This window comes from Zalophus californianus, chromosome X (genome assembly GCF_009762305.2).
Source record: "Zalophus californianus isolate mZalCal1 chromosome X, mZalCal1.pri.v2, whole genome shotgun sequence".
In the NCBI taxonomy this organism is placed as follows: domain Eukaryota; kingdom Metazoa; phylum Chordata; class Mammalia; order Carnivora; family Otariidae; genus Zalophus; species Zalophus californianus.
In genome coordinates this window covers 15,986,414-16,012,978 of record NC_045612.1, presented here as the reverse complement: position 1 = coordinate 16,012,978, position 26,565 = coordinate 15,986,414, and the positions used below count along the sequence as shown (strand labels likewise).

Sequence of the window (26,565 nt, the reverse complement as noted above, 5' to 3'; positions counted from 1 at the left end):
CACGTACCCGCTGCCTGGCATGGCGAGCGCATTGCTTGACTTCAAGAGCTTTGGAACCACTCACTCGTGCTCCTTCTGTGTCAGCTGTTGTAGGTGGGCCCCTTTGCTCCTCCCTCAGCCTGGAACTTCCCTCTCTTGGCTCTCCATCAGCTGCTCCGTCGCGGTCGCCTCAGCTGAAGTGTCTGCTCCCTGATGAGACTCCTGCCGTAGCACGAGAGAATCTGCAGACTGTTCCGCCTGCAAATCATACAGCCGTCCCTGAGCCTGGAGGTCTGTGACCCAGACACCTAGCCTCTGCCGATGACTCTCTGAAGTCAAGGGACCGTAAACTGCATTCCCAAGTTTTGACACTGGCGTGACTGAGCAGCCTGATGTGGTGCAGGGGACCAGGGCATCGGGGGCCTGGACGCTCAGGTTCTAGATCTGGAGCTGCTGCTAAGTCCGTGAGGCAGGTCATGCCCCATCTCTGGGCTTTAGTTTTCCTGCCTGTCAAAGGGCGTGGCTGAGCCAGGTCATTTCCAAGTCTTTGTGAAGGTGGCATCGCGCACAGACCCCGCCTGCCGGACTCTGTCCTCACCGTGCGCAGACTGACAGAGAAAACAAGCTACCCTTTGGGGCAGTAAGGTCATGGCGGGCCACCCACAAGATGACACTGGCCTTTGCCCTGGTCTTGCTGTGGCATTTTCACGGTCTAAGGCCTGTCCTTGCGCACAGAGTAGCTCTTACCACAGAAAGCAGTTCATGTTTGCTCCCTCAGACGTGAATCACTGGGGTCCACCACCCTCCTGGGTCTGCCTGTGGGTGTGTGCTTCGAATCTGGGTTGCGACACTGCTCAGGCCGCCAGATCATGGCCCTCGGGAAACCCGGCAGGGGGGGACCAAGTGAGGCTTTCGCCCTGATGGCCTTCGAATCCTCCAAAAACCTAGATTGCCCTCTCTCAGTCAATGCGGTTGCCTAACAAAATGTGGACTTCCTTCCTGAGTGACCCCCAGATCCCTGCTTCATCTCCTTCCTCCTGTGCTCCCATTGCCACTCTGTACCCCATGATCAAACCCCGCAGAGCCACTCAAAAGGGTTTCTGACCTTTGCCCTGAATTCCAGGGCCACACCAATGACTGATAAGGTAGCATAATAATTACAGTCTTTTGGTAAATGAAGGCAGGATATATGTTACTAGGTGAGGTCTCCCATCAGGAAGCAGGGCTCATGAGGTCCTATGAGGACACCTCTGGTCAAGGGAGTCGATCCCAGTTAGCAGCATTAAGAATGAAGAGATGGGAGCTTATTCGAGGTCCTGTCCTTTCCTGTTGTGGATATTAATCAGCTGGGTAAATTAGAGACTAGGGTCACGGAATGTTTAGCCCTGGAGCATCTATCAGAGGCTTGAAATGTCCCTAACAGGTGGCCTCGGTGAATGCCAGGACTTAGCATGATTGAAAGGGTGTTTTGAGTCATGGCACATGGCAACATGGAAATAAAACAGATATATCACAAGTGGGTGGTAGAAATAGACTGGAAGAGAATTTTAACACCTAAAATATGACAAAGATTTATCCCTGCTAGCTTCTCAGTTTCATGAAACATTTTATTTCCATCTGATCTGAGATTCTGCATTCACGTTACATATTTCCTTCTAAAACTTTTCTGGTTTCTGTTTGTTTGCTTCTGTCATCTTCCTGTTTATTTACTCTTTTAAGTGTCACTTCATTTTTTTTTTTTTTTAAATCTGAGGTCATCGTAGTGGCTTACTTTGAAAATCATTTGTTCAGCATTGTCTCGATGGCGATTTCTGGTCAGAGGCCCATAAAAATATCTATAAGATGTGGTTGGGATCATTCCTACATCTTGGCGAGGGTCTAGGAGGGGCACATTCTGGGGGCAGGAGACATTGAAAACTTCCTAATCCTAGAATGACATTTTCAAAAATCAGATGGCGCAGGCCGTGGCACGTGTTGCAGTTCATCTCCAAGTGAGGATTACCAGGAAACCGTGTTAGCCCTGCTTGGTTAATTGTGAGGGGGACAGGTCTTCTCTGGCGTGATGAACATTTTCGAGGTGCTTGGCTCTGTACAAGGTCATCTTCCACTGCCTGTGGCTTGCCCCGTTGGTGGCAGGCCTTCCCCTTTCCCCGGGCTCCCCTCTTCCTTTGCCCTGCAACTCAGGGAGCCTTTGGGGAGGCACAGTTCTGGGGGTTTGCTTTCATTTGGATCTTGTATGATGAAGTCGCCCCCCCCCCATGTGGTTCTTGGCGGGAGGGGGACTCCCTCCTTTTACTCCTTGACACGTTTGCCCCGAATTGTGACATTTAAGCGCAGTGACTTCGCAAAATCTGACTTGTCAGTAAGAAAAAGTCCTCTTCCCACCCTAAAGACTGACAGGAACGTGAGATGGCTGAAGCTGTACTGGGCCTTCCCTGGCAAGAGCACACAGGACGGAGATACTCCGGAGAGCCCGACATGGAGTCCCATCATATCATAGTGCATGACTAGATGCCTGAAGCCAGCGGTTGGAGTCGCTCAGTAAAATCGTTGGCGGAGGGCCTAGTGGCCCGACAGAGTTCTCTGGAGGAAGAAACCCGTTACGGTGTTTTCATTAGTGGTGGGCAACGGGGGACAAAGGCGGATGTGAGAAATGGCTAGGACGGAACCACCGGTGTCGGCGCAGACTCCATCCCACGTGGTTATCAGGCTCTGGCCTCTGGCGGTCATCGGCTGAATAAGTTTTCAACCATTTGGAAATTTCTGTGGTCAAAGGAAACTATAGGGAAAGGGAGGAGGGCGCCCACCAGCCAGGCTGCTGGATGAGGAAGCTCCCGCGGTGTTGGACCACCCGGATCACCGAACTGTAGGTGCCAGGGGTGTGGTGTCCCTGAGGGAGAGTGCGGGGTCGGGTTGCCCCGGGGGAAATGCCCACACACTTGACTCCCCCAGCACCTCACGGGCAGGCCCATGTCTCTCTCGACGCAGCAACTCGGATCATCCCCTTAAAGGGGGCGAGCCATGGACCTCTCAGAAGAACCTCCTCGGAACGTCCCAGGCACAGTGCCGCTGTTCCTCATGCCAGCTCTGCCTCCCAGCCCCCACGCCCCGGGTTGCCCTGACCGCCGCGCACCCTCCCCTCCGAGGGCCCCTGCCCGCCGCACCCCTCGTAGCGCTTCTTCGTCTTCCCGGGCCCATCGCCTCGGCTGCAGCCGTCCACCCGGCCCTCCCTCGCGCCCCATCATCGGGCCAGCGGTACCCTTCCAGGCTATCTCCCTGCCTCCAGGCTCCCGTGCTCCGAGGCTCCTTACCCCCCCGCCCCGACCCCTTCTTCGGGCCGCCCTCGCCCGGCCCTGCCCCCTGCCCCGCCCGGCCGCAGCCCTCCCGATGCCTCGGGCGCAGGCCCCACACCGTGCCTTCTCTTCCCCGTCCTTCAGGGACCGGGCCCCAGGTCCTCACATCTACCACGTCTTTTCTGAGCCCCCACGCAGAGCTCGGCCTGTGCTAAGTCTCGGGGCCTCCCTCGTGTCTGGGAGAGGGGGGCTGGCCGCCGTGCCCTGCCTCGCGCTGACAGTGACCGGTGCACTTGGGAGAAAGGACTGCCTCGTGCACTTTGTGACCAGAAAGAGGTCTTGCGCCTCATAGTAGGACATCCGTTGGGTGTTTGCCTTGTAAAGTACATGAGGGGAGGGGGTGGTGTTATCTGCAGGTGGAGCCCCAGTGTAGGCCACAGCTTAAACTGCAGAGTAGTTGGAAGACAAAAGCGTACAGACAGATAACCTCTGAAGTGAGTGGTTCTCAGAGGATCGCATGCAAGAGGCGGCTCAGGGGTTTTGAGGCCTAACGCTCACTGAACAACCGTCCTGAGCCCGCCGGAGCGTGAGAGGATAGAAGGCCCGGAACGTGGCCTTCGGACAGTAAAGAGCCCCCAGCCCCAGCAACAGTAGATGAAGGTGCTTTGTAAACACCCCAGTGATTAATAAGGAGATTATTAAACATCACACTGTTAACGTGTAACGCAGTCGCCTTGGAGGCTAAGGAAAGCAGCGACTATGCTGGAGCCTGCTAAGTGACTGCCAAGCTTTGCGAAGCCCTGGCCCCAGGCCGGGCAGAGTTAGCAGCCGTCCTTAGGAGAAGCTGTTCGTCACCTCACCAAGGAAGGGCCTTTCCTGTTCTGGTTTCGTGGAAGCTGTGGTTCCGACTCGAGGCCCCCGGCGGCGGGGACACCTGTCGGCGCAGGCAGCGCTCGTGCTTCCCGAGGGTTGGGAAGGAAGGTGGGCTTCAGCCGGCGGGGGCCGGGGGGCTCCCGCGCACCCCAGCTTGTCCTCGGCCGCTAACTACTTACGGGTCAGAAAGAAACTCTCTGGTTTGTGTGTGTTCTCTTGTGTTTCGAACAAAAGAGATTTCTGTTTGTTTGCTAGCTCGGTGAGGCTGTCAGTCCGTGCTCGGTTGGGACTTGGCGGAGCGCCCACAGAGCTACTGCACTTGCCCTGATGCGGGGCTTGAGGCCAGAACCGGCTTCCCCGGGAAAGCTCTGCCTCAGGACGCACCTCGCTAACATCGAGCTTCCCGCTCGTAGAGGTTAATCATCTGCTACGACACGCACGTGTCCACCAGGCGACACATGGCCCTTTATATCAGGGCACCACGTTGTCCCAAGCGGCCAGTCTCCCTGCAGTGTGTCATCAGGCTGCTGAGAAAGGGGCTGTGGCGTGTTGGGGGGCACGGGGCCACCCCCCTTCTCCCAGGCTGATTCCTGGACCCAACACGTGATAAATTTGCCTGCCACCTCCCAGCTTTTGTCATTCTGGCATTTTCCAGCTAACTAGGACTTACAGCTTCAGCTGTCTTTTAGAATAACTTTTTCAGGGGCCGCCTGGGTGGCTCAGTCGGTTAAGCGTCTGACTCTTGGTTTTGGCTCAGGTGCTGATCTCAGGGTCTTTCAGATCGAGCCCCATGTCGGGCTCTGGGCTCAGCGGGGAGGCTGCTTGAGACTCTCTTTCTCCCTCTTCCCCTGCCCCTCCCCCTGCTCATGTGCACTCTTCTCTCCTTTTTTTAAAAGACTTATTTATTTGAGAGAAAGACACCATGAGCGAGGGGAGGAGCTGAGGGAGAGAGAGAGAGAGAGAGAGAGAGAGAGAGAGACAGCAGACTCCCTGCGGAGTGCAGAGCCCACCGCGGGGCCCGATCTCACGACCCTGAGATGACAACCTGCGCCGAAACCGAGAGTCGGTCGCTTAACCGACTGCGCCACCCAGGCGCCCCAAGGATAACCTTTCCATTAAACACCTGAAGAGCGTAAGAATCGTAAAACTCATTCATTCACGTATCCATGAAGCATTTCTGGCTCGGCTGCTGTGGGCTGGGAAGAGGAAGACAAGTAGAGCCCAGCCCGGCCCCCAGCCTGCTAGGGGAGGCACAGAACTGCACTGAATCCGCTGACATGCGCTAGACAGAGCAGCGTCTGTGAGGTACCGAGCCCAGGGCCTGTCCGTGAGTGAAGGTCGGATGCCTTCCTTGACGTTCAGTGGCCAAAGACGCTTTCTGGGTTCCAGGTGGGACTGTGTTTTGACTTTATATGAGGCTTGCTGAACACTTTTTGCTTCTTTTAATTTGTTTTTCAGCAGACAGTTAGTATGGGGAATACATTGGGGAAGCGGATAGAAAGTGGGGACGGGGAGCACGGTTGCAGTTTTAAATAGGACAGTCCAGTGAGACGTCCCTGGAAGTGACTTGGAGCAAAGCCTGGAAGGAAGCAGAGGAGCACCTGCAAGAGGCTCCATGCTGGGGGAACGGGTGTTGGGGCCCGAGGTGGGGCGTGTCTGGAGGGCGCCGAGGCCTGCAGGGAGGCCAGGGTGAGGCCAGAGTGGAGGGCGCAAGGGGGGCGGGGATAAGGGCAGAGAAGGAACCGGCACGGGGTTCTGGAGGGACTTCCAGGCCATCCTCCAGCAGTTACAACATGTGAGGTTACCCTCTTCATTTTCCCCCATATTTTTACTTTTGTCGTCCCTGACACTGAAAAGCAGGAGATTTCATTTGTGGGACAAAGTATTTTCCTTGTGTACGTGGCGGGTGCACACGCGTCTGTCTCTCGTCTGTGTGGCTAGAATCACTCTTTCACTGTCTTGCTGGTGTCTGGTACATACCAAGGAGGACATGGGTAATGCTGCTGATCTCTGTATTCCTGGCGTCTAATGCCTTCTAATTACACTGGTTAACGTGTGTCTGTCTCTTATAGTTGTTTCTATCATTAGCAGCCCCAAAATGAGTTCTTCCTAGGGCCCGGTGCAAGCTGTTTAGGCATACAAAGTGGATTAATAAGGGTGGCTCAGCGTTAAGCTATGCCAGAGCCGAGTCCAAATTTTATTCCGGTACAGGGATGACTTTCTCTGTGGCCTCTCTGGCTGTGGAGCTAATTTGGAGGCTGAGTCGCTCCACAGGTATTTATATGTAGTGTTTGGTATTTTTACTGGGTCCTATTCTTCTCCCTTGGATCACCTAAAATGGTTAAGAATTTTCTAGCGGGATTAAGGTTGTGATCTCTGGGGAGGGGTGGGCCATCTGCTCTCGGTTATTTTTGTGTTAGCCGCTTCCCCTTAAATGTATGTTCACAAATGAGCCACAGCCTTATCGGCTGGGGTCGAGGGAAGACGGGTCTAGGTGCTGCTCCCGAACTTGGTCTCTGAGCCATGGCTTCCCACAGACACTCAGGTAAAGCTTCCTATTCTTTATCTTCTGTCGAGCACAGTTTTGTTGGGGCAGTGAATCTGTCACTCGACTAAAAGATACTTTTTGATGAAATGATTGCAGGCTTGTCTAGAGAGTAAGTCAGTCCTAGCTCATCTCTGCTCTGGCCTGGCTTTCTATAGAAGTGCCGTTTCAGAGACAAAAGTCAGCGTGTGTGTGTGTGTGTTTTATTTTTTTAATCTAAACTTAACGACTGTAGTTTACATTTTTCAGGACGTCCTCTGAAATTGCAAGAGATTGTGTGAGGAAAGACTTTGCGGGGCTGGGGGGTAGCAATTCCTTGTTATTTGTAAGATAACGAATGTTGATCTTGACTGCTTTAAATCGAATCTAAGGTGTGTAGGCAAGGGCAGCTGAATGTGGAGCCGGAGGGAGAAAGCCCGTAATGACTCCCCACATCTTCCCCTTCCTGAGCAATGTGGTGAGTCCTGCCGCAGAGAGGCAGCTCTGATCCTTTTTGATGTGGCAGGTTTAGGGATTGTTCTTAGCAGAAAAGGGGCCAACATTTCAGAATCTCCAGACCGTCATGACCATGAGAGTCGTCGTCTTGTTTTGTAACCTGGCGTGAAGGCAGCCCTCTGGCCGTGGACAGACAGCCGTGGAACAGGGTGAAAGGACTGAAGGAGGCCATCCTCCCCAGAAAGCCTGGTGCGCTGAAGTCACCCTGCTTGCCTGTCTCTCCTCCAGAGCCAGGAATGTCGCTCTGGCTCTTTTCGCCTTCTGCCTGAGTAGCGGTCCCCTCTCTCAGAAACAGGCACTTTGTCCTGTCTCCCGGCTTTCAGATTACGGGACAAAGTAATTTTTGGTGGCAGTCTTCTAAAGAAAAGTGATTCTCGAAAACTTATAATTGCCCATCAAAATTTCTTTTCTTTTCTTTTCTAAAGATTTTATTTATTGACTCGAGAGAGAGAGAGCACAGAGGAAGAGGGAGAAGCAGGCTCTCCTCTGAGCGGGGAGCCTGATGTGGGGACTCTTCCACAGCCCCGGGATCCCGAGCTGAGCCGAAGGCAGGCACTTAACCACTTACCGACTGAGCCACGCAGGTGCCCCTCCCATCAAAATCTAAATAATGAGAATACTTTGGGAAATTTCTCCTCGGGTGTTTTAAAACAAATGTGCTGCAATGCATTCTGTGCTTTAATGAATTAATATGCAATGTCTTTCTTGTCCCCAAATGTTGGAGAGCTGTCTGTCCGCCCCCCCACCCTACCCCACCCCCAGGAACCATTTTACAAACCTGGTACCACATGCCTGAGATTGCGATAGTCAACATACACATTCTCTGGGTGCAGGCAAACTAGTCAGCTGTACCAGTTGTTCCAATGGACCTTGAACGTGTGTTAACTGGTAGAGTAACTCCCCGTTTTGTTTACTAATTGACAGATTAGGGAAATACATTTAAAAGGTGACCTGTTTACAACATACCCAACCTCTGGTTTTACTTTGCACCAAATCCAGACATGGTTCTTGCTTATATAAATCTGGAGACCATAACCGTGACTAAATTAGATTATTGACACCTTTTAGATGATTTTTAAAGCCAGGGGCTATCATTTTGTATTGCATTAAGCTTATAGGTCTGTGAAAGCAGATGAGAGAGAAGTCCCCACAAGAAGAAAAATGCACGTTGCCCTGAAATGGACTAATTAGAGGTTCAGATCATTGGATCAGGATCCATTTTTAGTGGCCATCCCTAGACCGAGAGGACATTTCAAGGACAAGAATTTATACTTTTGTTATTGAACACTTTTAGTCTGCAAAATTATGTAGATTCGGTTCCTTTACCCTTTACCCTTGGCCTTGCAAGTGGAGGGCCAGGCTGGGGGTGTGGATGGGGAGGGAAGTAAGACCATTTGGCCTGTTATATAGCCATTAGTTCCCTTCGCCTGCCACTGCCCCGTGGCTCACACACACCCAGCAGTCTTTTTTTTTGGGGGGGGGGGCAGGGATAGAAAATGACATGGTGGGGTGAGCGAGTAATCAAACCGGGTTAGGTTCTTAAAACAACTGAAAAATGGCAGTCAAAAGATTTGGTCAAGCGTGAAACTTGAGCGCTGTGTACTTCTAATGACCACCCAACGGCCGCCAACGACTGTACCACAACTAGGAAAACTAAGAACCTATGTTCTGTGGCTGCCTTGTTCGCCTGTGAGAAAGATGGAAGGTGCTCTCCTAATACGCGCAACCTCAAGAAAAGCTTCGCGTCTGGACGAAATAGGACCGGGATTAGAACTTGGCCTGGTGGAAGTTCAGTGGCACATAACTGTTTGTTGAATAACCTCTCTCCCACCCTCCTGTTGCCAGATAGAATCTAAACCTGCATCTCCGTGACCCAAAAGAGATTTATGGGTTTTTCTCTAAATGTACAAGCGAAGTTGCAAATAGCGTTGAATCATTTCGTACGTGTTCTGTTTTTAAGGGAAAAAAACACTTTCTGATTTTCTATGAAATTCTCTGAAAGACTGCTTTTCAGCCATGACTCACGAACTCCGTCTCGTTGCAGCAAGTTAGGTATTTATCCCCAGATGTCTGACGACACCTCCAGGTGCCTTGGCATGTCTGCCGCACAAGCGTCCTATTCATCGGCTAAGGCTTCGCTCCACTTGTTGAATGTTCTCAGTAAAGCAATATACCCTTTCTTTGGAAGCCAATATTTATACATGGGGTGACTAACGGACTGGTATGTTGGACTTCGCAATTAACAGACCAGAAAGAACCCGATTTTTCCCCCGCTCTGGGATGCAGTTCATCGTTTACACGGTACGTTATGCCACTCAGGGAAAGCACGTCGAAGAATGTTCCTTTGCCCTAGTATTCACTGTTTCCTTAAATCTTCCAATTTTGAGCCTCTCGGGCATAAGGGGGCAAATGGACATTAGCAAGAACTACGTGAGAAAATCCATATAAAAACAAAAGCAAAGTTATTGAGTACAAATTGAGTCTTCTCTAATGAGACGTTTCTCCGATGTGTACGTGATGACATCAAAGCCAAAACTTCTTTTTGAGATACTGAGGTTTATGTAGGCACCTCTTAGCATGTTGGATGTAGTTCAGGAATTTTCTGAAAGAGGAAGCTTACTTACTGAGTGAGGAATGATGTGTCTTTTGAAGCAGGCACGGCAAGAAAGTCAGTCTACCATCTTGGAATCCATCTCTAAAATGCGATCAGCCAGTCACATTTCCAGCCACGTTTGAACCCCCTACATCTCTAAAGAACTGAGGGTCGGACATCGGTCCCTTAGGGTGGCAGGAGCTGTGCCCCGGTTTTTAAAAACAAATATTTGTTATAAAATGCTTTGAACGAAAGAGGTTTTAGGAGCTTAGTGGCGGCGACTTACCCCCCCCCCCCCCCCCGCCCATCTGCCCATCCACAGCCCCAGTGTGTGACTAGTGGGCACGAGGCAGGCAGGGCCCCTGGGGCTCCTGGGGTATTTGCAAACTTCTTCTGTGCTAGAGAAACCTCATTCCCGCCTCCGGAGGCTAAGATCAGTCCCAGAGCTGCCGGAGGGCAGGGGCGGGCAGAGGGCTGCAAGGGAGGGAAGTCGCTTTGTATCCAGTGCCCCGCGTGATGACTGATGAGGCGCCCTTTCCCAGATAACGGCGGCAGGTCCGGGGAAGCAGATCTGGAAGTTTGGGGAGGTTAGAAGGCTTCGGGTTTCAGGTCCTTAGAACAGGGTAAGGGGATAAGAAAAAAAAAAAAGTATCCCCTAAGAGATAAATGCCTTAAGTGTATGCTAATTCAGTAAGATTAAGGAGAGCCCCGAAGAAGAGGTAAAAAGGGTAGCTTCATTTCTCTCCGTTCTGTGATTTCTAACAAAGGGAGGCACCAAGCGTTTCTGGTGAAGTCCGAGTTTCCCTGTGGCTCGTTTTCGTGGAGCCCCCACACCAGAGCGCTGGCTTTGTCTTTGAGGAACCTCTGTGTGTCCCAGCATTGTCACCGGTGGGCTGCTTTCTCAGGGTCGTTAGCTGCTCCGAAGCTGAGCAGCAACAGGATGTCTTGCTTCACGTGGAGTTTTGACACGGGAGCGGTCTCGTCAGCAGGAATGTTCCACGGCAGCTTCCTCCTGAGCATGCTGCCGTGAAGCCTCGAAACCGTTTGGGACCCAGGAGTCCTAAGTTTAGAAAAACATGAGGTAAGCCAACTCAGGTTATCCGGAGCTCGACTTCATTGGAATCGTTGCAAAAAAACCAAAAAAACAAAAAAAACCCCTAAAGTTCATGAATTTGACATCGGCATTGTTAACATACTTTAAGTGTTTCCAGCCTGTTTACTTATTAGGCAATAAAAGCCAACGTTCCTAGAAGTGCCTGTTTTGTCTTGACAAATAAGTGTTTCCACACACGCGCGCACGCGCGTGCGCACACACACACATGAAAAAGGCTTGAGTCAACTGTGGAAACCAGCTCTAAGAGGATATGCCCTTTGAAATCTGGCCATGTGGGTGCAGACTCTGGGTTTAAGTGGGCAGCGCAGGGGGATAGAAGATGACCCTGGGTTTTCATGCTACAGAAAGAAAAAGTAATAATGCCTAAAAGCCAGGACTCGAAAACTCGAAGACGTGGGACTCTCCACAGCGGCACCATTAATTTGGGGTGACTTGTTAAATCTTCCTTTGGCTCGGTGCAGGACCCCGTCCTAAAGGGACTGGAGCGTGGTGAGCACCGGCATTGACAGGACTCCATTTGCAACACACTCTGGGGCTGACGTGTTCATCTGGTGAGCCGTGGATTATTTCACCAGCTCACGCATAGAAACTCTGAGCGAGTCATGTTCTAGAACCATGAAAGTAACCAGGGAAGAACTTGGCATTGGTCCAGGGACGGACGGTTTTAAAGTGAGAAGGGCTTGGCAGGTGAGATCTCTCTGGTGCCGTGAACCCATAGTGGTTTTCCTTCTCCCCGAAGCCCCGAATACCTGAGCGGACCGCCCTGTGCTTTCTTGCTGGTGGTTGTCTGTTCGATGGTGAACCTGCATTCGGGCCATAAAGCCAGGACTCCCCGACAGAGCACGAGACGGGGGGGACCCCCGTCAGGCGGAGCTCTGCATGGTGCTTTCGCGTAGAAACATTTGGAGGCCATTTCCTCTTCGGAAGACGTCAAAAGAGTGATAGGAAAAGGAGTGAGGCTCCAAGTTTGATTCTAAATAGAGACTTTGGTGAGGGAGGAGGAGGCATGTGCCAGTGTGGTCCGGGAAGATGGTCTCTGAAGGGCTAAGGCAGCCATGACTACTGGCCACGCAGGAAGCCAGTGCTGTCTAATCTTACAGATGCTGATTTCCTGCCAAATGGCCTTTAGGAGCCACTGATAATCTAATTTCCTGGCATTTACTGTTACTGGAGATTTGGTTGGTTTCTCTACTCAGCACTTAGCAAGAAAGCAGATCTTTGTTGAGGGCACAATTTCCATATGGAAAAGCTCGTAAGACGAGGATTTTCTGTGCCATGTGAAAGAGCAGCAAGAATGAATGAAGGAGAGTGATTTTCAGCTGCTCTCCCTGTGAGGGGCACTTTTTTCTGTCTGCACAGAGGCCAGTGGCTCTTTAAAAGCTGCCTTCGGTAAACAGTGTGCCGTTCAAGGAGGTAGACCTTGGTCTCAACTGTGTCTCTACTTTTCCTCTCTAACCCGATTACATAAAGGAACATCCCGGTTTTGTTTTTGGGGAGAAAGTGCCACTGAGGACCATTCTCTGGTCTCGATGACCCTCTGAACTGTGGCACAACTGTGTCAGGCAACTGTCTTTGCCCAAGAATGCCACCCACTCGCTTTCAGTCGTTCACTCCCTGGGGAATGAGGCGGTCTGTGCAAGGGCCGGCCTGAGCAGGGGCTGCAGCTGGCCCAGAACATTCTGCCCATCCATGGTGCGATCCACTTTGTTTGGAGGCCAGCTTCCGAAATGCACCCAGTTCTGAGTGAGAGTTCACCAGCCCTGGCCGAGGCGGGCTCGGAGACGCAGGGTGTGGTTTCCTTAGCTCACTCTCTGCTATTTGGTTGTCTGTGGCAACGGGATCCAAACAACTCGGACATGTGTTTGTATAAAAAAAACCGGGAATGGGACCCAAAGTGGGAGTCTAGTAGAAGAGCCGCGGTGAGTACTGGGCAGCTGTTCGTTTGTCTCTGGATTTTGCTGGGATATTTGCTAGCACAATAACTGTGTGGGTGGTTGGAGAAAATTCTCTCCATTCTCGTGTTTCCTGTGCAAATTAAGTAATTGCTATCTACTTACCCACGTATGGTTCTTTTTCGGGGGGAGCGGGGAAGGTTAGCGTATGTTTCAAGAAGTTGGGAGCTAATACAAACTCACAGTTGGTACCTTTTTGGTGGCAGGAGGAACAGGGTGCCTTAGCCGTGCTTGTGATTGCAGACGTGTGGTCTGGGGTCTGGGGCAGGGAGGGTGTGGGGGGCCGGGGGACAAGGGAAGTTGTTCCATATGAAGACAGTGGAAGGGGTTCTTGGAATGATCACGCTTAACGCTTTTTAAAAGCCTTTCTTTCTCAGCCGCAGCGTACTTTCATGTTGCAATTTTTAAAACCGCAGATGTCCCAAGTCAGTAACACTTTGTTGACTCTCGAGCCTCACTTGCTCAAACAAAGCGGGGGGGGGGGGGGGCGCCTTGATTTGGTGTGTCACAGAAGGGCACATCACGGTGACAAGCGTTCACGGTATGGATGGAGAATGCCGTTGTGAGACGGCCTCTCTGGGGCGATGGCTCGGGCCTCGGGTCCGGGACCTATGTTGGGCGGAACTCTTTAGGATCCATTTGGGATTGAAAAGTGTTCTGCCAGATTTGCAGGATTAGATGCGGGCATCTTGAACCGATCCATAAGGATTGCTCACGTGGCCCACGGGGAACTGACGCCTGCAGAGAGGAGGGAGCGGGGTCTGGGAGGAAGAGCCCGAGGCTGGCAGGGCCGCCGGGAGCTGAGCAGCGGCTGCAGGCGCCGCCGCCCGCTGCCTCCTCCCCGGGCTGCTGAGCAGCTTGGCTCCGGGAGCTGCCGCTGGCGCCGCGCCCAAGCCCTGCGTCCCTTGCCCTGAAAGCCCCTCTCTCTCGCCTCACTGCTCGAAGCCACCACACCTTTGCAGAAGCCCCGACCCGCTTGTCCCCTGCCCCCCAGCAGGACTTTCTCCCATGTCCCCGGGGACCCACTGGCCACGGACTCTGGCCCCGGGCAGGAAGGGAGCTGTTTCTTCCCAGGCTCCCAGTGAAGGACGTGCGGTCGCGGCGCCCGTGGCCAGCCAGGCTCGGGCGGCAGCTGGGACCCGGCCTCCAGGCCCTGGTGGCACCGCGCAGCTGTGTCCCCCCCCCCCCCCGAGCCTCGGCAGCAGTGAGCGCGTGCCCCCCCCCCGCCCCACGGGGGCTCATTTGCGCTGCCCGCTTTGCCCCCGCAGGTCCCTCCAGCTACAAGGTGGGCACCATGACCGAGAAGTTCGACTGCCACTACTGCAGGGACTCCCTGCAGGGCAAGAAGTACGTGCAGAAGGATGGCCACCACTGCTGCCTGAAGTGCTTCGACAAGTTCTGCGCCAACACCTGTGTGGAGTGCCGGAAGCCCATCGGTGCGGACTCCAAGGTAACGCGGCCGGCAGGGGTGTGGCAGTGAGGGGGTGGAGGCCCTGGCTTCCCCCGCTAGTCCCCGGCTCTCCCCGCCCCCCTCCCCAGTCTGAGGGTCTCCAGGGGCCCTCGCTCGGGGAGGGGGGGGCCCTTCTCGGCGTCGCTCACGTGACTCACGAGAACATTCCCCACACGGCGTCCCAGGTGTGAGGGACCGTGTGCTCGCAGCAGTCCGCCCCTGGGATCTCGGGCTTGATCTCGGACTTGACGGGACATGGGAGGGCCCGCGCCCCCCCCTCCCCCCCGCAGCGTCTCCCCCAGCGGCCCGTCCCCTTCTGCTTGGTCTCCAGGAGGTGCACTACAAGAACCGCTACTGGCATGAGACCTGCTTCCGCTGTGCCAAGTGCCTTCACCCCTTGGCCAATGAGACCTTTGTGGCCAAGGACAACAAGATCCTGTGCAACAAGTGCACCACTCGGGAGGACTCCCCCAAGTGCAAGGGGTGCTTCAAGCCGATCGTGGCAGGTAGTGTCCCCTCTCCCCCCCCCGCCCCACCCCCGGGCAGCCAGGGAGGAGGCCCCAAGGGCGGAGAGGGTGCCGGGGGCGCGCGGTGGTGGGGTGATGCTGCTGCGAGCCGCGCTTAGGTTTTAGCGTATATATGCACGCATATATATACACGTATATCTGCGTACACATATATGCTCGCACACACGCACACACTCGGCAGCTAAAGAACACTGGAGAGAGCGGTCTGTGGCAAGAGAAAGAAGTGAAAAGTATGTAGCGCTTTCTCATTTGGGTAGAGTGAGTGAGCAAAGCATGCGACCTCCTCAGGGTGGAATTCTGGGCCAGGTCAGGTCCGCCAAGGCCGTGGGGGGCGGGGCGGGGCTTCAGGCATCGAATCCTGGAACACCACCGCCAGGGTCCCCCCCCCCGACGGAAGCTGGGTCGGCAGCACCCCAGTAGGACGGTGGAGAGAGGCCCCCCGCGGGGAGGGTCTTTGGAAGCGTGAGGCCAACAACTGCAGGGCCTGCATTCCCTCCCCTCTGGAGGGCCCGGGCGGGGGGGAGTGGATGCAGCCCCCCCTGCAGGGCACCGTCAGTGGGGCTATTGGTCCTGCTTTCCCCCCCCCCCACACCGCAGGAGATCAAAACGTGGAGTACAAGAAGACCGTCTGGCACAAAGACTGCTTCACTTGCAGCAACTGCAAGCAAGTCATCGGGACTGGAAGCTTCTTCCCTAAAGGGGAGGACTTCTACTGCGTGACTTGCCACGAGACCAAATTTGCCAAGCATTGCGTGAAGTGCAACAAGGTACGTTGTCAAGGGAGTTCTGCGCTGACTGTTGTTTCTAGAAGCGTTGGACAGTTTGCAGAGCACTTGCACACACACTGTCCCGTTCCATCCTCACGACAGCCCTGCGACGTAGGAATTCCTATTCTCGGGTTGCAGATGAGGAGACCGTGGCAGGAGAAAGCCGCACCCGGGCCGCATCCGGCCGTCCAGGGGGGCGCGCTCACTCCGGAGGCGCGGGTGGCCCTGGCTCTAGAGGCCTGCCTCCGCCTCCTAGTTGCCCTGCGGGACCTCACGCAGGAGCTCGCCTTCTCTGAGCCTCGGTGTCTTCATCTGTAACTCGGGGCTCCCAATCGCCCCTGTCTCCCATGGCCGTTGTGGCGATGAAATGAGATAATGTATACCAAAGCGCCCAGCACAGTGCCTGGCACATAGTACGCATTCAACAAAATGGTTGTTGAATCTGAATCCGGTGCTACGCTCCCTGGTCTAGGCCATCACATCTGGAGGAATCACTTACCAGGATCAGCCCTGGCATGCCGAGTGCTTTGTGTGTGTTACCTGCTCTAAGAAGCTGGCTGGGCAGCGCTTCACCGCTGTGGAGGACCAGTACTACTGCGTGGATTGCTACAAGAACTTTGTGGCCAAGAAGTGTGCTGGATGCAAGAACCCCATCACTGGTAGGCTAAAGAGTCCTTGCTAAGTCTGCCAGGCTAGGTCTTGCGCATGGTAACCATCTCTCATTCTCCTACGTCGTCGGTTTCATCCACAAAGGCCCCAGAGAATGTCCTCTCCCCCTGCCATTGTGGTCCCGAAGGCCCCCCGGGGGCCCCCCGATAGTTCGGATTCTCCCTCAGGCCAGCTTAGCCTTTGCCATACAGAACACCTCCTGACTACTGCTGACTAACTAACGACGCTGCCGGAGTTCACGAGCCTGAGACCCACGGCCACGGCCACGGGCAGGCAGGCACCGCACGCGCGCGCACGCGCGGGGAGGGGAGCGGTTGGGGGGGGGGGGGTCCGGCGGGGCAGGGAGAGGATGGTGGGGGTTGGGGGTGGGATTTTGGGGGAGGAGGGGCGAGGGGAGGCTGGCGAGCGGCAGGCTAGCTCAGCGGTAGCTGCGATCAGAAGCAGAGCTAATCACTTCATTCCTCATCTCGCGGCCGCGATCCACGTGCCCTGGGCCCTTTCCCTGCCTCCAATTTTCCCATCTCCCCGGGGAGCCTTGAAATGTACATTTGAGAAGACTTTTGCCATCCTCAGGGAAAAGGACTGTGTCAAGAGTGAGCCACCCAGTCTCTAAAGCTAGGAAGCCCCCAGTGTGCCACGGGAAACGCTTGCCTCTCACCCTGTTTCCCAGCGCCAACCTCCGGGGCAGGCATCCGGGTGGAGAGAGGACTTGTCCCTCGTGGGTGGTGGTTCTTTATAGAAAAAATCGAAGCTTAGCAGCTCCTCGAGGCCCGGTAAGTGCACACCCCACGAACAGCCCAAGTTTGCCTCCTGGTGGCCACTTTGATGCCATGGCCCTGACCTAAATCAAAGAAACTGGTTATGCTGGGAGGTCGGTGCGCGTCACAGGGGCGATAGCCGTGGCAGGGGCGTGCGGGCTCGTGGCCGAGCTCTGGCATCTTCTGGGGTCCTGGAGAGCCGGAGCAGGGTGGCGGTGTGTGGGGGGGGCTGGTGCGTGGAGGTTTGGGGGGGCGGCACCGGGCCGATGTGGGCCCCCCCGCCACCCCCCGCGTGCTTGTCGGCTCCGTGAACGGGCCAGGCGGCGGCCTGCCTCCCGCCCGGGGCCCACTCAGCCGGCTCTTCTGTGTGCTCTCGTCTCCGCAGGGTTTGGTAAAGGCTCCAGTGTGGTGGCCTATGAAGGACAATCCTGGCACGACTACTGCTTCCACTGCAAAAAATGCTCCGTGAATCTGGCCAACAAGCGCTTTGTTTTCCACGAGGAGCAAGTGTACTGCCCCGACTGTGCCAAAAAGCTGTAAAGTGACAGGGGCTCCTGTCCTGTACAATGGAATTGAGTCTTGTTCTCCGCGTCCTCCCCACCCCTGGGGCCAGAGCGGCCTCTCCCCTCCGGAGCGCTCCTCCTGCCGCTGCCCCCATTTCACGGTGTCCCTCCCCGGAGGGCGCCTGTCACCGCGCTAGTGACCGCACTAGGGTGTAGCCGCCCGCTTCGGTTCCCCCACCCCCGGTGCCGTGAGGACACCCGCACGTAGCTAGAGCCGCTCTTCTGCATGCTTGTCCTAGCGCCGGCCAGCGCCGGCCACGTAGCTGCTTAGGGATGCGAGCGAGACGCCACGGTGCGGGACCCCCGCTGAGCTGCGTCTCGCGACTCAGCCGGGACCCGCCACGTCCCCCCCCCCCTCCCCGGGGACCCACCGCGTCCCCGGGACCCGCGAGAGTTGCAGCGGTTGCCCACGACTTCCGTGAGCAGAAAGCGAGCTTACCGAAATGCATGGTTGAACTTCCGCATCAGGATCTCCCTTCGGTTCTTTTGTGCTTTCAAACGACTAACACGAATTTCCAGAAAGTTAACATTTGAACTTTAGCTGTAAGTCCCTCTAAACTGACCCCCCCCACCCCGCCCCAGTACTAACCTCCATTTCCCCCGTGTGGCGTGTTTTCTGAACGTTCCTACTTTCAAGCGTGGAACGTGCAGGCGATTTGCAAAGTGCAGGCCGACCCGAGAGAAGGAGCCTGTTTCACAGGAACATTGTCACAGCAAATCCTTCTGGAAGCTTAACAAAACTAACCCAGCTGCCCTTTCTCTGTTTTGTTTTGTTGTTTTTTTTAATGATTTTGTTTTAATGAATAGTAACATAGTTTATGGGTTTGGAGACTTGCATGTCGATATTTTCGCCCCCTCAAACGTTCCTGCAGTTTTGAAATTCATCCTACAAACACTCGAGAGGGGTAGCTGAGCAGGCGCCAGGACGGCCACTGACACAATAGGATGTTTCCGAACAGTGACAAGTTGAATCCCTTGTAACATGGTAGCTGCCTGCTCTTGGTCCCTGTCGGTGAACAGGCCCGCCCAGTCCCTCCTCTTGTGACTCTTAGGACTGTCCCTCAGAGCTTAGCTGGACCTCTGGGGGAGCGGCGACCACCCTCACGGGCGGAACTGGAGCCGCACGTAGCGCTTCCCTGAGCTGCAGGCTCCCCTCCTTCCTGTACTCTCATCGACATTGTTATAGGACATAGTATAATGAGACAGTATCACGAGTCAACACGTAATGCCAGTGCATATGAACATTCTCGTAGGAGTGGTTAGCAAAGCCGATGCCTCATTTCTACGTTTTGTCATTCGCTATTATCCTCTAACGTTTCAGTGTATCCTTACAGAAATAAAGCAGCATATAAATAACTCGCCTGGCCTTTCACTTCTGCCGCCGGGGTTGCCCTCAGGGGACACGACTCATCCCAGAACCCCAGTGATGGTTTTCCTCCCTCCAAGCACGGACTCAGTGCAGTTGCACAGAACAGAGGAATTCTAAGATATAAAACCTGTAAGAGCACTTGGATCCAGTTAAAAACAACAAAAACCCACTCTGACCCAAAATAAGCATTTGGCAGATGCTCACATCCCTTAAAAAGGGCATCGGTTTTCTTTGGCTGGGGGCCGGGGGTGGGGGGTGGGGGGTGGGTGGGAAGGGAATGGCCGCTGGAGGGTGTAAGAGGATCACAGGCCCCATTTGGTCGGCTGCCCCTTCGCTGTGCCCTCCGGAGTGCGGATCCGCAGCTGTCAACCGCTGCGGCGCCCGCCCCGGGGTGGGGGGGGGGGGGGGGGTGCCGCCGGGAGAAACTCGCTCCCCCTGGTGGCCAGCCCGGGGAGAGGGCGACGGTCTGAGGAGCATCGGGGCCACAGGGCAGGGGACCCTTTGGTGCTAACGTGGACCTGACCGTGTTAGCAGGCAATCAAAACCTGTCAGCAAGAAACCATGGGCATTTTTGTGAACAGGTGACATCCCCTTGTGTCTGTCTCCCTAGAGAAACGAGCAGTTAAAACCACAAAAAATGTCTGGTCCTCAGGCCCCAAGGGAGCAGGGGTGGTGTGGGGAGTTGGGGCGGCACCCCTTTGCTTCCCAAGGGAGCTGGCTGACTTACAGAGATGGCAAGGGACAGATCCCAGAGGGGACAAGCCTGGGATGGAGCGGGGACTTCCTTCAGGCCTCCTCCTCACTGAGCTGGTGCTTGCCCCCCACCCCAGTCCCTACTGCCCCCATCTGCCCTAGATTCTACGCTCATCCTCCATCCTGTGTCACCCTTCAGCCTTCCGATCCCACGAGGCCTGCAAGACTCCAGCCCACTACAGGCCGGGGCTCTGCTGCGAAAGCACTGCACCACGACCACAGCTATGGGCGCTGCACGAGCCCGGCCCGCGGCCCGGCCATCTCGGCCTTGCCTTCCCCGGCCCAGCACACGCCCCTGGCCTCCTGGCAGGCTGGGGGGAAACAGGTCTGGCTCGATAGCGAACCCTCACAGCCCCCGCTGATGGCACTCTCGCCCCGTTTTCCAGATGGGAATGCAGAATTCCGGCCCGAGAGGTCTGCCGGGGGCCATTGAGACCAGGCATTGCCATAGGAATGGTGAGCCCCCGTGGCAGAGGCAGTGTGGGCCGCATCACAATGAGGAAACCATCAGGTCCCTGCCCAGTACTCAGTCTGCAGAGTGACTAAGACACGGGAGGAAAGCGGGGCGATTTCTAGTTAGCAACTTTGCCTCAGAGAACCCTGCTCTCCCTGGTGATTACGGGGGTCAGAATATCAAGAACGTCCCTACCTGTGGTGCACAGGGTGGGTCCTGGAGCGGATGGCCTGGGGTCAAATCCCAGCTGCTCGGCCCCTCACTATGCCCCCCGAGACCACAGGCAAGCTTACCTGACCCCTCGGAGCTGCCTCCCTCGCCTGTAAGAGGAGACAGAATTCCAACCTCCCAGAATCACATGCAGATCACATAGTAGGAGCGCTTAGCAGGGTGACTGTCACCCAGGAAAAGCACTCGATAAATGTTGGCAAATTTACTTGTACCTCCAGCACCAAAGGCAGTCTGTTACCTGCCATGCAAGCCACAGGACCCTTCCCACTTGCGAAGCAAGATGGGGTGTTGGCTTTACGGTCAGACTTGAATTTGAGCATCAGCCCTGCTTCTTCCTAGTTGTACGAGGTTGAATAGAGTGCCAATCTGCACCAATCTGTGTCCTCCTAGGTAAAAATGAATACCCACCCTCACGGGGCCTTAAAAGATGACTAATAATATAATCCCTGGCACATGGCACATGTAAATTAACTACAATTATTGCGAGACTTGGGGAACCCCTGGACACACCCATCCAGGAACACTGCAACAGCAAGGCGGCCTCTTCCAGGGCCTGCTTTGACAAACCAGGCCTGCATGGCCCCGGGGGCCGGGGCGGGGGACCCAACAGGGCCACCACCGGGAATGGGCCCCTGATGGAATGTGGCGTCCAGCCTGCCTCCAGGCTTTGGCTTCTTGGCACAAACTCCTGCGGCACTTTCTGCCTCACCTCCTGATCTGGCTCTCGCCACAGGGAGGGATTCCTCGGGACTAAAAGGGGACTCCGAGATGATAGCACAGTCGCATGAAAACGCAAGCCAAGGGGCGCCTGGGTGGCTCAGTCGGTGAAGCTGTCTGCCTTTTGCTCAGGTCATGATCCTGGGGTCCTGGGACAGAGCCCCGCGTCGAGCCCCCTGCTCCGCGGGGAGCCTGCTTCTCCCTCTGCCTCTCCCTCCGGCTTGTGCTCTCTCACTCTCAAATAAATACTTAAAAAAAGAAAGAAAGAAAACGCAAGTCAAGTCCCAGAGCAAACTCCCTGCCCCCTCAGCGAAGACTCAGGACTTGCAGTCCCTGCGTGGCATAGCACACGGCGGCGGCGGCCCGGGGGCGGGGCCGTCCCAAGGCTTCGTACCTGCCCGAGATGACGCAGGGGCATGAAACGGGCTCACACGCGGAACCCACTGGCAGAAGCTAGGGACCTGTCCCTCAGGGGCAGGGACCCCGAGAGACTGCCCAGAGAGGAAGGAACACGTGAGGCAACCAAGGTGTCCTGTACCCCCACCAGGTTCAAGGGCACCGGCCCAGGGAGAGGAGGGGGGCTCGGCCAGCGTGCACCACCTGGGAGCTGTGGGCGTGTTGCGGGTGGTGTGCGCGCCCCGGGGCGTCCCGGGTGGGCAGCCGCAGCAGCTGGACCAACAACGTGGAAGGCCAGGTGGGGCTGGGTGCCACTGTTCTCCTCGGCACCAGACCCCAAAGACGGGATAAACGGGGACCTCGTCCGACGAAAACAAAACCGAGCAGAACAGAGCATGTCTCCCATGTCTCCGGGTGGGACACTAAACATCTGCAGTAGGTCAGAACATGGGGTTTAGCCACGCGCGGGAAAGGGGAGGTCAGGAAGAGATGTGCACGTTAACAGCCACGTCACCGCCTGAGCGCACGCGCAGTTCTCCTCCATGCCAGGCGCCAAGAGTGAGGCGCCTAAAGGGGCTGGGGAGAGTGTGGGGAGTGACTGCTTAAAGGGGACGGGTGTTTTGAGGGTGATGAAAATGTTCTGGAACCAGATACAGGTGGTGAATGTGAATTTCACCAGAGTTAAACAGATACTTTTTAAAAAAGCTTTGTCAAAGATTTTTTTTTTTTTATTTACTTAGAACACGCGAGCTGGGGGGAGGGACGGGGGGACGCGGGGCTGGATCCCAGGAGCCCGGGATCATGACCTGAGCCGAAGGCAGACGCTTCACTGACGGCGCCACCCAGGCGCCCAACAGAAAAATACTTTACAATCACCGGCCTCAGGGAGAAGAGCCACGGCTGGCAAGGCTAACAAGCACCGAAACGGGCACAGAATGCCAAGGCTCGCACCTCCGCACATCACCGGGAGCTGGGGGGTGGGGGGGGCCAGCGGAGGATCTGCTCGCCTCCCACTGAACTTGCCACTTGCCTCCATTCAAAGCCTGGTTACCTATTACGGTCACCTTTACACCACCAGCAGTAAGCAGTACGTGTTTTGTGATTAGAATGAAAAAGAAAACTTGCTTTATCTGCAAAGTTTATTTCACAGAGCACACATACAAATGCGGGTGTAACAGTGTTCCAACATGTGACATTTGTGCAGAAGAATACCAGAAACTCATTTGTCAGGATGATTGTCTCTGCCTTCTATACGGAAGAGCTAGTGTATAAAAACAGTTTTCAAATCTAAGGCACCAAGCTCTAATCCACAATGGTACAGTCCTCTGAATGGCCAAGAACTAAGGGATCAGAAAGAATTCCTTCCTTTTACTAATCCAAGGCTGGTGGCTAGAAAGGAACATAGGCCTGCTTGAAACTCGTTGTGATTCACCAGAAAACCCATTAGGAATAGGTGTTTGTGCATTCAAGTTTTAGTCGATGGTGTGTATAAGCAGAATTTGACGGATTTCAGGAAACCTATCCTGTGTGTGTGCGCATGCATGCAAACGTGTGTGCGCAGATGTGTATGCACATGCATACGTGCGTACACGTGTGTGCGCGTGTGTGTGCACGCCTATCTATCACGGGGACCAAAGAATGGCACTGCTTCTGTGCTCACTCGCAGCCAGTGGCTAGGGAAAGGCAAGCAGCTCTGGGCCCGCATCCCAAGGCTGAGTGGGCACCAAAGCACAGGCCTGGTGGGCACAAGAACCCAAAGACGACACGCTGCCAACAACTAGGGGAATGACATGTGCCCCACCAGACAGCAGCCAAACACCGCTTTAGGTACAATAAAAACACCGCACATTTTTGGAAATAAACCCCCAAGGTGCACTTCAAAAAAGTAACACTGATGAGCACAGCAGGTGCTAACACTGTCCCAAGAGCACACTTCCTAGGACCTGGAGCATTTGGGGGTGCCAGGGCCTGTGCACTCGGGTGATGGCAGAGTTAAAAACAAACAATACATAATGGTAACATGTGACGTACTGTATTTTGCAACCTCCTGTTTATGAGAAACAAGCCAGGAGAGCTCTTGTGAGCAATCCTGAGTCCCTCGCACACCCCAAACGGCCTCTACGAGATCGAACGTCCGTTCTGAATTGCTTAAGTAATGTAACTGTTAAATAGGATAAGCAGTATTTTAAGAGAAAAAAATTCCTCCTCAGCTTAGAAACTCAAAAGTGACCACTTCTGGGTGCACTCACACACCCCGGCTGGAAAACAAGAACGAGACAGTGGAGGTTTTCACAGGAAAACAAAAATGACTCTTTACTCAGAGCCCTTGCTGTTGGCAAGAGTCAAGATGATAACATGCTTCTGAGATATACATTAAGGTGTCTGTCTGATGTTTTCCCTGTTTTTGATGGTCATTTTGGTAGTCAGGTTCAAGTCAGAGGCAGAAAAATTAGGGGGTCTGGAAGTTGAGATCCAAAGTAGATGAATTCTCTTCTGGGCTGCGCGAAGTTTAACATATCTGACTGGAGGGAAAAAGAAAAAGAACAGTAGAGAAGATGCTGGTCTTACTGCCACTGGGCCCCAGCCTCTCTTCGCGGTGGGTCCGGGACCTTTGGCAACGGCCCCCCTCCTCGACCCAATGTTGCTGACACACTGGTGCCCCCAGGACCCCAGCCCCCAAACAGGCCCAAGCTGCCTCTCAATTTCAAAGAAAGCTTCTTAAAAGAAAGAAAAGCAAAGGCCTTTTGGTTTTGGAAAGTCAGGCTGAGAGACTTAAGTCCAAAGGGCTGACTAACCCTGTGCCCTAAACGATTATCTGCATGCTAGAAAGCAGTTGGTGGATCAGGGGGGCTGACGAGAACCTACTCTGTGTATCTGGTAGGAAACGCAGGGCATCAAAACTAGAATCAAGTCATTTACTCTCTCAAAACCAACTTAATGGAAGACCCTTTGATACCAACCTAGCCTTCAGACTCACCACCGTCTCCCTACTTGCCTCAAAGTTACAGGGTGCCAAGAAGGCCCTGGAAGCGCCATAAGCAGGAGGGTTCATGGCCAACTGCCTTTCAAGCAAGGTAAAAACAGGAGGAGGCCTTACCCGATGGAGCAGGAACAGATTTGCTTTTCTTGTTGTGTAAAGGCAACGGGGGACTCTGGTGGAATGTCATGGAACCTTTCAGATGGTATTTTCGGCTATCAGGAGGGATACTGGACATAAGGGACTCTGCCTCATTTCTGATGTCAATAATTTTGTCACAGATCCACTCCTGTGCCTCTGGATATAAACTCTTGGAGGGTCCCACGGTGTTACAGGTTTCACTTGCCTTTCTGGTTTTTGCTGCTCGGCTGGTCATTCTTTAGATGGACGAGCTGGAAAGAGATGCCTGGGTTAGAATCCTGACTATCCCAAAACCAAGGTTGTGTCCTGAAAGAAGCTTTATCCTTAAATGAAGGGTAAGGAACTTCTCCTTCAGAATCCTAGCATGGGAAGGCAGGAAGGGAGCCTGGAGACCACAGAACACACTGGTTTCCAAATTGTGTCCTGCCAAGTCCCAGGGTTCAGCAAACACTAAGCAAGGCCAGGAGCAGCTGAGCACGCAGGGCTCCAGAAGCCCCGTCCCCATTTCACGCAGATCCGGGACTCAGGCAGAACCGTGGAGGGAGAACGGACACGGCTCTCCCCGCTCCAGCCCATCACTGCGCCTCTCGGCCCCTCATGTTCCCGTGGGCCTTGGAGGTTCATGTCTTTTTAAGCAACCCCCAGGGAGCCTTCCTAAGAACCTATTCCCACTCTTCCGACCTAACTTCTGACCCTCAGTTTCCCCGTATGTAAAATGACATCCATACTAAAGTCAGAGTTGCAATGAGCATCAGAATAGGCAACATCAAACACCGGGTATGCAGCAGTCACTCAATGCCCCCCACCCCAGGTTTTATGAGCAAATGCTAACCAGTGGGCACAAAAGCACAGCTCAGAGCCGGATGTATCTGGTTTGAATGTGGGCTCTGCCCTATCACCATGGCATGCTGGGCAAATAAGGCCCGTCATCTCTCCGTGCCTCAGTTTCCTCATCTGTAAAAGTGAAGATGATAGCCCTTACCTAGTAAGGCTGCTGTGGGGATCAGTTTATTTCTGGAAGTACTTGACACAGTGCTTGGTACAAACTAAGAGCTCAGTCAATAATCTCGTATATGACTCCCACCAAGTTTATTCTGATAAACTTGCTGAGTGACTCACCTGGTACCCTTTGCCTGAGCCAAAGGGTCTTTCGCACTTTTTTGTCTGAAGTTTTTCATGTCGCCATTAAAAAATGTTTTTGTCTCTCTATGGACTTGGCCAGAAGTGGCGTCTAAAAACACCAGCTTGGGAGTGTTCTTCTTCATGTTTTTAAAATGTGTTTTGAGTTTTGTGGATGAATCCATGCCATTTATAAAGGCTTGGAAAACAAAAGGAAGAAGATTAAAACGGGAGTTTTGACAACGAAGGCAACAGAGGCGAAGGCTGTGATGGTGGTGGGCCAGGGCACAGCGGCCGCCTACAGGCAGGGAGGGCCATGCAGCGGGATGGTTGGGGTGCAGGGTGCCGCCCAGCGCACAGGCCTGCTCCGGCCTCAAAGCACAAAGGGGCCACCTCTGAGGAACCTGCCCTCCTTCCTCTGCCAGGCAAGAGCGGTAGCCAGACGGCAGCGGGCAGCGGGCTGCTTCCCCCTCCTCCCGCCTCTTCTTTTAGCCTTGATTCTAGTTGCTGCATCCTGCCTGCACCTGGCCCTGCTCCACCTGCTCTGTTCTCGCCGCGTCTGGGCCAACCAGCCGGCGGCCACTGTGATGTCACTGTGTGCTCCTCCGTTTCGCCACGGGCTCCCTCGAGGAGAGGTCCCCTCCCCTCTGTACCCTTGCTGCCCCAGTAGAGGGCCTGGCTTGCATGTTCGTTTCCGTTTGTGGGGTAAAGAGTGCCTCGTACTGCTGCCATAGAGCGGTTCCTACCCAGGGGGGACTCGGCCAGGCCTTTCGGACAGGTGTGACGGTTCTCTCAGGGAGGTGGAAAGCGGCAGTCCGCCTGTGGTCGGT

The 26,565-nt window shown here is 54.5% G+C and overlaps 2 protein-coding genes across 16 annotated transcripts in view; one reads left to right on the top strand and one right to left on the bottom strand.

Annotated features, from left to right (window-relative positions):
- The window catches only part of FHL1 (four and a half LIM domains 1), a 58,589-nt gene extending 39,655 nt beyond the window's left edge, over positions 1–18,934 (top strand). The window contains exons 1-7 of one of the 7 annotated variants that reach the window (XM_027608090.1): positions 6,543–6,690; positions 14,113–14,294; positions 14,626–14,800; positions 15,419–15,588; positions 16,061–16,247; positions 16,831–17,030; positions 17,401–17,542. In XM_027608090.1, the coding sequence (XP_027463891.1) occupies positions 6,669–6,690; positions 14,113–14,294; positions 14,626–14,800; positions 15,419–15,588; positions 16,061–16,247; positions 16,831–17,030; positions 17,401–17,484 (1,020 nt within the window). In that variant the 5' untranslated portion in view covers positions 6,543–6,668 and the 3' untranslated portion in view covers positions 17,485–17,542. Of the gene's footprint in view, positions 1–6,343; positions 6,420–6,542; positions 6,691–11,554; positions 11,580–12,515; positions 12,812–12,836; positions 12,931–14,112; positions 14,295–14,625; positions 14,801–15,418; positions 15,589–16,060; positions 16,248–16,830; positions 17,031–17,400 lie in introns of those variants that run through there. The other 6 variants (XM_027608083.2, XM_027608085.2, XM_027608089.2 and 3 more) reach the window with 6 other exon arrangements.
- A 4,848-nt stretch (positions 18,935–23,782) lies between these two features.
- Positions 23,783–26,565, bottom strand: part of MAP7D3 (MAP7 domain containing 3) — a 32,720-nt gene continuing 29,937 nt past the window's right edge. For 4 of the 9 annotated variants that reach the window (XM_027608645.2, XM_027608644.2, XM_027608643.2 and 1 more), the window contains 3 exons: positions 25,736–25,934; positions 24,822–24,867; positions 23,886–24,020 (listed from right to left, as the gene is read on the bottom strand). In XM_027608645.2, coding sequence (XP_027464446.1) covers positions 24,855–24,867; positions 25,736–25,934 — 212 coding nt within the window. In that variant the 3' untranslated portion in view covers positions 23,886–24,020; positions 24,822–24,854. Of the gene's footprint in view, positions 24,021–24,821; positions 24,868–25,735; positions 25,935–26,565 lie in introns of those variants that run through there. The other 5 variants (XM_027608649.2, XM_027608647.2, XM_027608652.2 and 2 more) reach the window with 3 other exon arrangements.